The 13289-nt window shown below is 57.4% G+C and overlaps 2 protein-coding genes across 20 annotated transcripts in view; one reads left to right on the top strand and one right to left on the bottom strand.

The window, feature by feature from the left end:
• The window catches only part of TNRC6A (trinucleotide repeat containing adaptor 6A), a 70753-nt gene extending 65093 nt beyond the window's left edge, over nt 1–5660 (top strand). For 13 of the 18 annotated variants that reach the window (XM_065031142.1, XM_065031143.1, XM_065031139.1 and 10 more), the window contains 7 exons: nt 30–188; nt 508–648; nt 1164–1271; nt 1484–1705; nt 2422–2492; nt 2583–2722; nt 2913–5660. In XM_065031142.1, the coding sequence (XP_064887214.1) occupies nt 30–188; nt 508–648; nt 1164–1271; nt 1484–1705; nt 2422–2492; nt 2583–2722; nt 2913–3288 (1217 nt within the window). In that variant the 3' untranslated portion in view covers nt 3289–5660. The remainder of the gene's footprint in view (nt 1–29; nt 189–507; nt 649–1163; nt 1272–1483; nt 1706–2421; nt 2493–2582; nt 2723–2912) is intronic. The other 5 variants (XM_065031135.1, XM_065031151.1, XM_065031150.1 and 2 more) reach the window with 1 other exon arrangement.
• LOC102093932 (collagen alpha-1(I) chain-like) lies at nt 4069–12075 on the bottom strand. Of its 2 annotated transcripts, none has more exons than XM_065031160.1 (11): nt 11737–12075; nt 10906–11025; nt 8886–10739; nt 8627–8739; nt 8492–8550; nt 8201–8358; nt 7910–8111; nt 7632–7823; nt 6680–6901; nt 5912–6065; nt 4069–5764 (listed from the first exon to the last, which is right to left on the bottom strand). In XM_065031160.1, the coding sequence occupies exons 1-11, from the start codon at nt 12026–12028 to the stop codon at nt 5690–5692; spliced, it is 3441 nt and encodes a 1146-aa protein (XP_064887232.1). In that variant the 5' UTR covers nt 12029–12075; the 3' UTR covers nt 4069–5689. The 2 variants fall into 2 exon arrangements, with proteins under 2 accessions (XP_064887232.1, XP_064887233.1); XM_065031161.1 differs by having other exon boundaries at nt 7910–8072; nt 11737–12062.
• Between the last annotated feature and the right edge of the window lie 1214 nt (nt 12076–13289).

Below are 13289 nucleotides of genomic sequence, written 5' to 3'. Positions count from 1 at the left end.
TAATGGCTTTTTTTTTTCTTTTCCACTAGGTGCTATTTCAAGTGGTTTTAGGCTGGAAGAGTCTCCGTTTGTTCCCTACGACTTTCTGAACAGCAGTAATTCACCAGCCAGCCCTCCTGGATCCATTGGGGATGGCTGGTCCCGTGCCAAATCGCCCAATGGCTCTAGCAGTGTCAACTGGCCACCAGGTACGGCCCCGCGCTCATCACCTGCGCAGGGACAGGGACATGGCACAGAGCACTGAGGCCGCGTTCTTAGCAGATTGAAATTGAGAGCAGTAGTTTCATTGCACAAAGTACATTGCCCTGTTTTGAGATTTTACCCTGGTGAGACGGGACCAGAAAAACTAGAAATGAAGTGAATGAAGTGAAACGAAGACTAAATTGAGTAAATTAAATGCTTAAAAGGTGTTGGAGTTTCAGTTGTTAAGGGATGTATTGTTTAGACAGCTGTCTGCTGCTAATAACCAGCAAACAAAATAAGCTTCTTTTCTGAATGTGTTCCTAGAGTTTCGGCCTGGGGAGCCATGGAAAGGTTATCCAAACATCGACCCCGAGACTGACCCTTACGTCACTCCTGGCAGTGTCATAAACAATCTGTCAATTAATACTGTGCGGGAAGTTGACCACCTCAGGGACAGGAACAGTGGTATGTTCAGATGCTGCAGTTTCTAATTAATGTTGTAGTAATCTTCCTCCAGTCCCAGAGACAGACTGTTTACTTGGAGATGTGTTTGCTGCTTGCTTGTCTCCTTGTTTATCATTTGTATTGTGGATGTCACGGCTGAAAAGCTCATCTTTGGCTCCAGCAGCACCACTTGATGCAATGCAACAGATGTTCCAAGAATGCGGGCAGAGCAAGCAAACGCTGCTGATCTGCATTCTGATGTAATTGTGTGCACAGGGAGGCAGCGTGTTTGAAATCAGACGAGCAAAACCCTGTGATCAAGGCACTGCAGAAATGCAAGGGGATTTGCTTGCAGCGAGCACAGGGTGCTGCCCGCTGCAGAGCATTTGCTGCCAGTGTCTCTGGATCAGGGATGAGCACAGAGGAGCGAGGAGATCCCTCGTCTGACTGTGTTTGGCCTGGACTACAAGTCCTGCCTTTTGATTTTATTGCGTTTGTGATGCACTGTGCTGTGACTGACTCTGTCTTTGTTGTAGGGTCATCCTCATCTTTGAACACCACGCTGCCTTCAACTAGTGCCTGGTCATCCATTCGTGCCTCCAACTACAATGTTTCCCTCAGCAGTACAGCACAAAGCACTTCAGGTGATGTCTACTTACCTTGCTCTGAGCTGGTGTTTCTTCACGTGCTTCGGGGAATACTAAATGTTAATTAAAAGTACTCCTGAGGTCCCCTCTGAGCGGTGACTTCGCTGATTTTCCAAGTAGCTATTTCAATGTCACTCTGATTTAGCAGCTTTTATTTGTAGCAAGGTGGCAGTTCCAGCATAGTGATTACGGTTGTCTTTGTCTTTTAGTAGCCAGAAACAGTGATTCCAAATCAACGTGGTCTCCTGGATCAGTCACTAACACCTCTCTGGCTCATGAGCTGTGGAAGGTCCCTTTGCCACCTAAAAGCATCACTGCTCCGTCCCGCCCACCCCCGGGGCTGACAGGCCAGAAACCACCGTTGTCCACTTGGGATAATTCCCTTCGTTTGGGTGGAGGATGGGGAAATTCTGATGCCAGATACACCCCTGGTAAGGATGTCTCTTGTGTAGGAAGGTTGTGTGTGTTGTTATCAAGCTGGGGAGTCTCATGTGCATTTGCGAGATCATCTGTCACTGTTGGGCAACATCTGTGCCATTTGTCTTGCCAAAAGAAAAAGCTGGTCTCTATATCCTAAGCTGCATTGTGACAGACCTTCCACTATATGAAACGGGGTGAGGGAGGGCTGGGTGTTGTGTGCAGCAGTAGCGTGGATGGCACTGGGGCTTTTCTGTCCTTAGTGTGAACCACCTCCAAGTGCTTTCATAGTCTGACTCTGTGCAGCTGAATGCACTCGCCCATTAACCGTTTTTCAGAGTGGCTCATACCGTAATGAATTAGATCCCGGTAGCACAGGAGTCTTCAGACAGGCTTCAGAACTATTCTGAGCTTGCAGCAAGAGTCAAAACAAGTATCTTTGTATTTTTGCTTCAGTTATGATTATATGACAGCAATGTAGCCACTTATGACTGTATTTAAATGATCACAACACTTCAGGAAGTAAATAAAATGGGTAGCTACAGACATTAAGTCCTGTACCATCCCAAAGCAGCATTCTAATGGTTTTAAGTCTGGAAAAGATAAGTACTATGTGAGTTTTTCTTATTTGTGAGTGTTTCTGTCAGCTGCCATGCAGCTTCTTGTGCTCCCCCTGTGACCCGCTGCTCAGCATGTCAGGGCACTGATTCCTGTGTTTTCCCTCATTTAGGTTCAAGCTGGGGTGAGAGCAGCTCAGGGAGAATAACAAATTGGCTTGTTCTAAAAAACCTTACACCTCAGGTAAGGCTGGAGCGGGCACGGCGCTGGCAGGCGGCTCGGTCGGAGCTTTGCACCAACTGCTCTCACATTCTGCACTCGTTTCATCCTCAGATCGATGGCTCAACCCTGCGTACTCTGTGCATGCAGCACGGTCCACTAATAACATTCCACCTTAACCTCCCACATGGGAATGCTTTGGTCCGTTACAGTTCAAAAGAAGAGGTAGTGAAGGCACAAAAATCTCTGCACATGTAAGTTCTTTCTCTTTTTTCAGTCTAAATTCTAACCAGCTGTGAATGTTTTGTTGGGTTGGAAGCACTTTCTGTGTGCAGCGGCACAAGGACTCTCAGTGCCAGCTGAACGTCTGCGGTGCTTGGTGGGCGCAGAGGTGAGGAGGAGGATGGGCTGGTGGTTTCACATGTGCTTTCTTGTCCTCCACAGGTGTGTATTAGGGAACACTACTATTCTTGCTGAGTTTGCCAGTGAAGAGGAGATTAGTCGCTTCTTTGCACAAGGCCAGTCTCTGACTCCGTCTCCTGGCTGGCAATCTCTGGGATCCAGCCAGAACCGACTTGGATCCATTGACGGTTCCCATTCGTTCTCAAACCGTAATGATCTAAATCACTGGAATGGTGCTGGGCTGTCGGGAACTAGCAGTGGAGACCTTCATGGCACTTCACTCTGGGGGAGCCCCAACTATTCCACGAGCCTGTGGGGCGCCCCGAGCAGCAGTGACACCCGGGGAATTAGCAGCCCGTCCCCCATCAACGCTTTCCTTTCTGTTGACCACCTGGGTGGAGGTGGAGAGTCCATGTAACCTTTTACTTTTTTCAACTAATAAACTGTGACCTCAAGATGTAACAAAGCAGCACTAATTTGGACTTTTCACCTACAGCGAGGGGGTCACCTGTGGAAACAGTTACTTTCTGCACATTTTCCACTTTGTTTTAGCCCAAAACATATCAGTTTGAATACTTGAATCATGCAGGCCAATATTATAATGTGAAAAAGTATATATTTACACTTCCAGATAGTGCTATCCATATAAAACTGCTTGGAATGAGCTCATTTGTGTATATTCATCATGTTTATTCTTTGAATTCCATTTTTTTTTTTTGCATTTTGCTGATATTGTTGGAGTATGAGCTTTTTTAACTTTGCACTGAATGGTGTTCTCTCTGTCTAATCGGCAATATCGGGGAGGCAGCAGTTCACGTGTAAATGTTTACTCAAGGATGTTCTTAACAAACAGTGTGCGCTCTCTACTATGCCTTGATGTTTGCCTACCTTACCGTGGTGTTGTGGCGTTTAAAGATCAAGTTATGATACTGACTTAGGATTATGAATGAAAGTATTGCACCAGTTTTTTCATGTATAAAACTAAAGAATTTAGCTCTACAGTTTAAAAAACTGTGGCCACAGCTGTGACTTGCAACCCAGCCTGCAAGCCAGGGGGGTCCTGCACTTTCAATAGGCTTTCAATTTTGTTTTGGGGGTGCCCGTGTTGGCACCTTCTTGTTTACAGAATATTTTTTTTGTTTTTTGAGAAAAATGTTTACTCTTCCATCATTTTAAAAATTTTTAAAAAGACAAAAAAAAAAATGGAGAATGAAAAAGATGCTTTCTATCTCTGGGAATAACGAACAGTGTTTGGCCATGTCCTTTTGTTTTCTATTCCTGTATCCTAAATCAAAGAGCATGGCTCTCAGGAAAACCAGTTCCCCAGTAAAAACTCCTTGTAGTTTCTTATAGGAAAAAAACTCAACTTTTAGCACTGATAATACTTATTGCTCTGTAAGACTTTTCTCTGCCAAAAAAGAAACGCTTCAAGCTGGAGTTTGACATACCGCTTTCTGACGCTGTCTTTTTATTAGTGAGTGGTGGTGGTTTGCTAATAATCTGTAGTTATACGATTCTTTTGTAATCCCATCGAGTGGCTCCGTTTCTGCTCTTGTGACTGTGTTAACGTTTAACTGTCGTACCTTAAAGCCGAACTGAGTAACTATGCATTACTGTAACCAAGGTCTTGGGCTTACAGAATTGTTTGTTGTATAAAAGTTTTAAATGTTTAAAAAGTTCTCGCAAATACTTTCTCGCAAAAGTAACGAGTTACATCTTTTTTTGCCACAAAAGGTATTACATGATGCTTGTTTAGTCCATGAATTAAAGACTAGGCAAGGGTAAAAAATTTTAACAGTGCAGAAATCGCCATCATTTCATTGCCTTGATTCTAACCGTTTGTGTCCGAAGATGCAAAAGAAGTCAGTGGCTTTTAACTGTTTACAAATAGAATGTGATTGTAAAATGTACAGTTTGGTTGTGTTTGAATTATGAAGTTTCTCCAGATATTAATAAATCATGATGTTTTTGGCTGCTCAGCATATAACTGTCTATTTTTTGTGACTTTATTTGTAGGCTGTTTTCTATACAACGAAAATATCAAAACATATGATAGCTCTGTATTCCCATAGTTTGATTTTCTTTTAGCGAACTGATTTTTTTATGAACAGATCTGCATTTTATTCTAGCAAAACTCTCCCTCAACGTACCCACTCTGAGACGAGAATCTAAGTGTAGAGAACTGCAGCTTGCTTTTCCTTTTCTATTCGAGCACCTTGGGATCCTCTTGCCCTCATCCTCCGTAAAACTGCAACGCCCCATTTCCAAACGCCCCCACCATTTGTGCCCAGCTCGATGCTCAAGAGGACATTGCAAATAAGGAGAGCATTTTGGAAAATAAACTTTAATGCTTAAAACGTACTGGTGTTTAAATTTATACCTCATTTACATTAATCATGATGAACAATGCAGCAGCGCTTAATTTGTATTTCACTTTTCACAGTGGCTTAGCTTGTTCTGAAATGGCTATAGGGCAGACCATATATGTACATAGTATGATGTGACTTCAAAACTCTTTTAAGACTTTATTTTCCAGTTGCCGATGTAAGTCATTAACTCGTTGGATGCCAGCATTGTGTGTTACCAGACACTTCTCTGTACCTATGTACGCTGAACCCGCTGTCCCGGCCATGGCTGGCTGTGCAGGCTGCGAACGGGGCCGAGCGTCACGGGGACGCTGCCCCGTGGAACCGACATCCCACCTGCCGTGATTGTATTGTCCAAGTGTTTGAAATCCCTTCACTGAGCTTGTTACGTGGAAATAAAATGTGGTTGGTTTTACGAGCTGAACCTGTTGCCTGTGTTTTGGCGCGTGGGACTCAGGCCGTCCAGCTCCTCTCCAGGCTGCCCAGCTCCATCCCCTCGCAGAACGAGTGGGGCCGTCGGGCTTTGTGCTGCGGAGAGACCGGCTTGGGCTGGTGCCCCGAGGAGCTGCCACCCCACCCCCCTTGTCACCACCCCAGGACACTGAGAAGGGCACAGCCAGGGCCCCCTGCCCAACGCTCCCATGGCCCAAAGCCCCTTCACACCCCCCTGCTCACCGGGGGCTGCCGGGACAGCTGGTGGAGGAGCGGGAAGGGCGTCCATGGGGCGGGCTCCATGGGCCAGCTCGACACCGAGATATCGCTGGCTTTGCCCGAGTCCACCATGGGGTCGTTCACGCTGCCGGAACTTGTGTCCCAGGCGTAATGGAGACTGGGAAGAAAATTAAGGGGGAGGAAGGGGCAGGAGTCAACCTGTTGCCGACAGGGCAGCCCGGGACCCTCAGCAGCGGGACTGCGCTCGCAGATATTTTGCTCCCATGGGTGATGTGCTCGCTGCACCATGCCTGTCTGCAAACGCGCTGCGGGTCTCTGAGCTCCAGCGCAGCAGCACTGGGCCCATCATGGAGTGACCTTTACTCATGGAACTGGAAACTTTCAGGGCCCTTTTTCCATTTACACCCCTGGAAGCTGATAAGACTTTCTCCTACCCACACATACGACCATGCTGTTTCCTGCAGCTCTGAACCCTTCTGCTGTTACATCAGTCCCCAGCACACAAAGCTCCTTGCATAGGGTGAAGGAAAACAAAACCCACACACCACCACAAACCCACTTATTTCTTCTTGGACACCACAGGCTGCGGTGGAGTCGAAGCTCCGCGGTGCCATTGTTAGGTGCAGGGAGGGCAGTGCTGAGCATTGACTGCAAAGCAGAGGCACCAGGACAGGCTGCTGTGCCCCAAACCCCTCACTCTCCGCTTCACCCCATCCCCTGAGCAAAATAAAGATGAGCCCTCACGCTGGGGCGCAGCAAACCCCCCCGTACCTGGACCGGCAGTCGGGGCGGGCGGACAGTGCCAGATGCTGCTTGGGGCCGTGGGTGACGCCTGAGTCCTCCCGGCAGCTGCAGCTGCTGCCCCAGATGTGCAGGTGCAGCAGCTCCTCCGAGGTGCTGAACGCCGGGTTGTCCAGAGAGGTGGCCGAGGGCGGCCCCGAGCGCGACCAGTACTGGGCTGAGACGTCGTCCAGCCGGCAGAACCGCCGGTAGCTGTGGGGACAGGCAGGGGATGCGGTGGCGCCAGGACACACGGGCACAGGGACACACACCCACAGGCACACAGAGACACGTGCACACCTCCCACCCCAGTGACGGTCCTGCAAGCACACAGCGCAGGTTTCCACCCAAATTTCACGGCCCCAGGGCCCAGCCCCACACCCTGGGTGGGGACAAGGCCTGTGACACCAAACAACATCTGGCTGCAGCCCCACAGCTGTTGTGGTGGTTTCCTTAGGATTGGGGCTGTGCTGGAGCCCCCGGGCTGAGCCCGGCCAGGCAGCCAGCACATGGGGGACATACCACTGGGGGCATCGGGGTCCCTGGGACTGTGTATGTGGGGTTTCCCCAGCACATCTCCACCCCCATGTGTGCAGCAGCAAAGCCAGGCTGGCAGCCTCCTGCCCACACGCTGCTCCCCCAGGGCTGGTGTCCCCGGGGCTCCCCACGCCATCGACAGACACACAGACACCCACCCTGCCCAGCCAGGGCCATGGCCGTGGCTCCGTGGGATGCTGGTAGCGGCACCTCCCGGGCCCCGCACGTGCTCCCCCAGCCCAGCACCTCCCGCCCGCCGCTATCGGCCGCCACAGAGTGTTTTTCTTGGCAGAGCTCAGCGGAGGCCAGCCCTGCCCCAGCGGCAATGACGGACCTGGAGCTGCTGCCACCGCACCCCGGGGAGGGGCAGGGACACCCGCATCCAGGGCCACCCCAGCCCCCTCACCTGCTGCGCGTCTGGTCCGCCCTGGCCTCCAGCAGCAGCACCTTGAAGCGGCGGATGGCGACAGCGGCGAGGACGGCACCCAGGAGGACGATACTGAGCAGGACCCCGGCGGCCATGCCCAGCAGGCTCTGCTGCGTCACCCGGTAGTCACAGTGCAGCCCCATGAACCAGAAATCGCTGCCGACAGGACACCTGCACCGAGGGGGGAGTATCAGCCACCAGAGGGGAGGGACAAGGGACAGCACCTGACACCCCAGGGCTGGTGCTGGGGCACTCACTGGCAGAGGGGCCCGCGGTCCGGGGGGTGGGTGCAGATGCCGTGGTTCTTGCAGTAGTTGTGATGGCAGAGGGAGGTGCAGGTGGCGTTCCCGGCTGCCCCGGCCGCACAGGTGAAGCCGGCCTGGCAGGTGAAGAGCTCAGCGCAGGGGTCCAGCGGCCATTCTGCAGAGACACGGCTTTGGCTGTGCCACCCCCTAGCCCCTGCCAAGCAGAGCTGGGGCCAGAATGAGCCCACCCTGCAACCAGGAGGATCTGGCGGTCGTGCAGCCCCATGCACACCCCACACTCACCCAGAGCTGCGTTGTGCAGGACGGGGGCATCACCCACTGACAGCCCCCGCCGGGCAGGACCAGAGCCCAGCGCAGCATTGAGGAGTGCGAACAGCCCCAGCACCGGCACCTGCTCTGCCGCGAACAGCGCGTCATACTCCAGCACCACGCTGCCCTCCCTGTGGGGAACCCACGGCTCAGACCCCCAGCTCCAGCCCCACACCCCGGCCCCGCCGTGGCCCCGCAGCCTGATGCTCCCCGTACCCCCCATGCCAGGAGCATCTCACGCTGTGGGGCCAGACAAGCACCGACCTGATCCTCGTCACCTCCAGCCACAGGAACCCAGGCACCGATGTGAAGAGGGGCGAGACCTGTGCAGGGAGGGAGCTGAGCGCAATGGGGGTGGCCCAAACCGCAGCTCCCTGGGCCCCCCCATCCCACACCCACCGTGTGGTTGAAGCTGCGCAGCAGAGCCCGGCGCTCAGGGGACCCAAGGTCCTGCAGCGCAGGGACAAACCCCATGTCCAGCACCAGCTCGCAGGGGATGCGGAGGACAGAGGCTGCAGGGGTGGAAATGGGAATCAGCACAACAGGGCCCTGCCTGCATGCCATGGGGGCCACCACTCACCCTCCCCAAGCTGATGGCTCCTCAGAGTTCTTCTCCTTCACTGTGCCCAGGCAGAGGGTCCCAAGCCCCCAGACTCACCTCTCAGGAGGGGCGGCTGATCCTCCACAATGAACACCCGGGGGGCCCTGCCTGCCCCGGCCGGGGCTGGCGTCACTTGGGGGGTGCCAGTGTCCGGTTGCCCTCCGGGGCTGCTGGATGGTTGGACCAGATCTGTGTCCCTAGTAGCTGGGGGGGACCCAGGGCCCCCACGATGGCCCAGGGTCCCAGGGGGCTCTGTGGGTGGCTGGGGGGACTCTGGCGCCATGGTGGGCAGGTGAGCTGTGGGCCCCCGTGTCAGCCCTGCCACATCCCCCTGCAGTACAGCGGCTCCAGGCTCCGGCATGACCGTCCCCACGTCCCTGCGCAGTGCTGGGCTGGTGGCAGCCATGGTGGCGGTGACAGCAGTGACAGCGATGCCCATAGCAGTGGTCAGCCCCAAGGGAGCCACAGACTGGGATGGAGGTGGCTGCTGGGGGGGTCTGGGGGCTGCTGGGGGGGCCAGGCTGCCCAGCTGCTGGCTCAGCAGGGCAGTTGCTGTCCAGGGCTCAGCATCACTCACTCCCACTGGGGTCCCTCCCATGACTTGGGGGGGCTCAGCAGGATCCCCCCCCGAGCCGGTGTGGGGCAGCCGGTGCCCCATGGATGGCCCTGCCAGGGGGGTGCCCACAGTGGGGCCGAGCCCTGGGACACCCCAGTCGGTCTTCAGGGTGGATGACGTGGGTGCTGCAGAGCCACTGTCTGGAACAGGCTGTGGGGAGGAGGAGACATGTGGGGACCCTGGGCTGGCACGGGGCACTGCGGTCTGTGCCACTGCGGTGCTGCCCAGGGCCACCACGGTGCCGGGCTGCCCTGGCACGGCTGGCAGCTGCAAGGTCTGGTCCCCGCGGACATGGGGGTCAGGGGGTCCCTCTGTGTTGGGTGCCCCAGACAGCCCCAGGCTGGGGGATGTCACTCCTGGGGTGGCAGCCATGGCACTGGGGACGGGCAGACGTGACTCCTCTCCTGCAGCCGGCAGCGGGGCTGGGCCCGTCCCCACAGCTGGCTGGGCTGTGCTGGCCACAGTGTCTCCATGGCCACCAGCCCCCAGGGATGGCACAGAGGGGTGAGGGACAAAGCGGGGACCCTGCCAGGCAACATCTGTCCCATGCCATGGGCGAGAGTCAGAGCCCCGTCCTCCCACTGTCCCTGGCAGTCCCTGCTGCGTTGCCCTCAGTGTCCCCATGGGGCTCAGCAGCCTCTGCAACCCCCCCACAAAGGGCGATGTCCCGATTGTCCCCTGCACAGTGCTGGCTGTAGCCGGTGTGATGCTCAAGCGGGTCCCTGGGCTGCTGCCTGACAGTGAAACAGTGGCACCCAGACCCTCCCTGGCCCGTGGCTCTGGGGACAATGAGCCGCGTGAGCTGCCCTGTCTCTGCACAAGCCCTGTGGAGGACCCCCACTGCCCCCCGGCAGAGCTGGGCACCGTTGTGGTGGGTGGTGAATGCAAATGCGTCCCCTGTGCAGTTGTGGCACTTCCCGCCATCACATTTCCTACAGGGTCAGTCCTGGCGGTGGATCCGGCGGCAGAGGCTGTGTCTGCCCTCGTGGGTGCTGGGGTCCCCACACTGGTCACCCCCAGGCTGGCACTCGGTGGCCTCTTGCTGCCTGCAGCTGCCTGCTCAGTGGTGCCCGCGGAGAGCAGGGCCACCGGGCGCTCGGTGGCTGCTCCATCCTGCACCACAGGCCCCGTCCCCTCCTCGCCTGCCCAGGAGCCTCTGGGACTCCCCCAGGGGCTGGGGGGCTCAACAGTCCTGACAGGGGTCCCAGGGAAGGGCAGCAGCTCAGCCTCCGTCTGCATCTGCCTCATGGCCTCCGGCATCGGCGCCCGCGCTGTGCCAGCTCCTCCCTCCGGATCTAGGGGCAGAGGCAGGAGTGGGGGACACTGAGTAGTGTTGACCCAAGGACAGGACCCCACAGCTGCCAGCTCGGCACCCTGGGCCCCAGCGGCACCAACACGTGGCTGGCATGCGGTGTGAGGGACAAAGGGCTGTGAGCAGGACAGCCCCAGCCCCGGCGGTACCTGTCGAGCAGTGCTCCCTCATCGCGGTCCCCAGGTGGGCGCAAGGGACAGCGGTGTCCAGTGTGGAGCCCGTCCCGCTGCTGAGCCCCAGGCAGAGCTGTGCACAGCACACCACGATCACTGCAGAGAGAGCAGCGTGTGCTGCTGTCAGGCATCGGGCATCATGCACCGGCATTGGGCAGCAGCACCGAGCACCATGAACCACCCACCCATGGGCAGCGATGCTGAAGGAGACGCTCAGGAACGACCCAAACCCGGCTGGAAAACACCTGCCTTCGTCTCGGTTTTGCCCCGACCCAAATCACGGTCCGGCAGAGCCGCCATGTGCTGGTACCGGCACCGCCGGGCCCGGGCTGAGCATCACACCCGCGGCCCGGCCAGGACTCGGGTCCCGCTGCTCCCCGGAGGGAGCGGGCACCTTGGCGGGGTCCCCGGGAGCCCCTCGGCCCCGCTCTCCGCTTGCGCCTCCCGGGGCTCCCGCTGCTCCTCCCGCCGCAGCACCGGCCGCCTCCAAACCCGCGGGGCCGCCCGGGCCGCCGGTTGCGCTCAGGGCCCCGCTCCCCCCGGCGCGTGTCCCGCGGACCCCGCGGCTGAGCCCCACTGCGGGTCCCGGAGACACCCGAGCAGCCACCACCCCAGCGCGACTGGGGGAGCCCAGACCCACCCGAGCCCGCCGCCGCTACCGGCCCCGCCGCCGCGAAACCCCCGAGCCCGCCGGGCTGCGCCGGCGCCGCGCCTGCAGCCCCCCCGAGCCCGGCAAAGCCTGCCGGGGGGCCCACGGTTGCGGAGACCCGCCCAGCCGTGCCCCCCGCTCCCAGCCCCGGCGCTCACCTGCGGCGGCCAGGAGCCGCGGGAGCCGCGAGGACCAGAGCCGGAGCCTCTCCATGGCGCTGCCGAGGCGGCAGGAAACCCCCGCTGCGGCGGGCGGAGGCGCCGGGAGCCGCAGCCCCCGGCCCAGTCCCGCCCCACCCGCCCCGGGGGCCCCGCCCGGCCCCGCCCACGCCCCGGGGAGCATCGGTCCCGGCGGCTCCGCGCTGCCCAAACGCTGCGGGACCCCCGGGGGAAACGGCCCGGCCGGTCCCCGCTCGCCGGCTCGGCCGTTGTCGCCCGCCGCGGGCCGCATAGCCGTGCCCGGGGACAGCGGGGACACGGTTTATACCTGCCCTCCGCTACCACCGGCTTGTCCCAGAGCAGCCACATCGGAGCTGCCGGGGCTCCAGGGCGCGGGATTTCCCCAAGGCCACCTCCAGCCGCGCCCGGCTCACGGCAGAGGCTCCTCTAGGGCACCTCTGCCTGCATCTGCCTGCAGCTCCTTCAGCAGATCCCCCAGGGCTAGGGCACCGAGCAAGGCACCAGCACCCTGGACACAAAGGGACAGCTCTGCAGCCACCGTGCTCCTGCCGCCGAGCCAGCACCTCGTGTCCATACCCGTGAAAAGAGAAACCACCACGGATGTGGTGGCCAAAACGACTGTTTACTCCCAATTCAACTGTGTCCTGTTCAGAAGCTGTTTAAGCACAGATTTGGGGTGAAGGAGTGATTAAGGAGTTTCCAAAGGCACAAGCCTAGCGCACAACGAAAGCAAAACTCAGGCCCTGGAGGCAGAGGGTCACCCAGCGGCAGAGCCGTCAGCGCTGCGCGATGCCAAGAGCCAAGTGCAGATCCAGAGGAAACCCGGAGAGCAGCCACACGGGCACCATGTGCAGTGACAACGGACTCGGGTCTATTTTCCATCCTCCGTCACCCTGATTGCCAGAGGACACATTATCAAGTGACAGTTTCTTGGCTCGTAGCCCAGCAGTACCTCTTTGACATATGAAAGTGTTTCTTGGCTCAAGGGAAAACCTGTGTAGTGTCCAGAAATAACTTGTTTCTGTCTCGGGAGAGATTTAAAGCAAGGCTCCTGTGCTGAGATTAGTTTGGCTGACAGAAATGCGGATGCGATTTTGCTTTTCAGCAGCAGGAAAGTCATTCCCCCCTTGATTTTCCATCAGGAAGACAGAAGCCTTCCAAACGGAACTTGCTTGTTGTTACCAGCACTGATGAAGAGCAAAGGCAGCAGAGGGGCGGTTTACTGGGAAGAGCAGACACGAGCAGCAAGAGCAGGGGCGAGCAACCGCGCCAGCGGCACAGAGCTTTGTGCCCAGTGGCACAAGCCGCACAGGCGCTGCCAGAGGTTTCGCACACGCGGGGAGGAGGAACGGCAGAACACGCTCAGCGTGACTCTCAGCGCAGCCAGACCCACCAGCAGCTCCCCAGCGCTGGGGCACCGGGACCAGCAACAGCCCGGGCTGGGACAGGAGCTGGAGCGGGGGCAGCTCCTCGTCCCTGCTGCCCCCACACACTGAACACAACGCAGTTGGCCAACCCGCAGAGTGTGAAAC

The sequence above is a fragment of the Columba livia genome, chromosome 15, assembly GCF_036013475.1.
Source record: "Columba livia isolate bColLiv1 breed racing homer chromosome 15, bColLiv1.pat.W.v2, whole genome shotgun sequence".
Classification (NCBI taxonomy): Eukaryota; Metazoa; Chordata; class Aves; order Columbiformes; family Columbidae; genus Columba; species Columba livia.
This window is presented reverse-complemented; position numbering and strand designations above follow the sequence as displayed.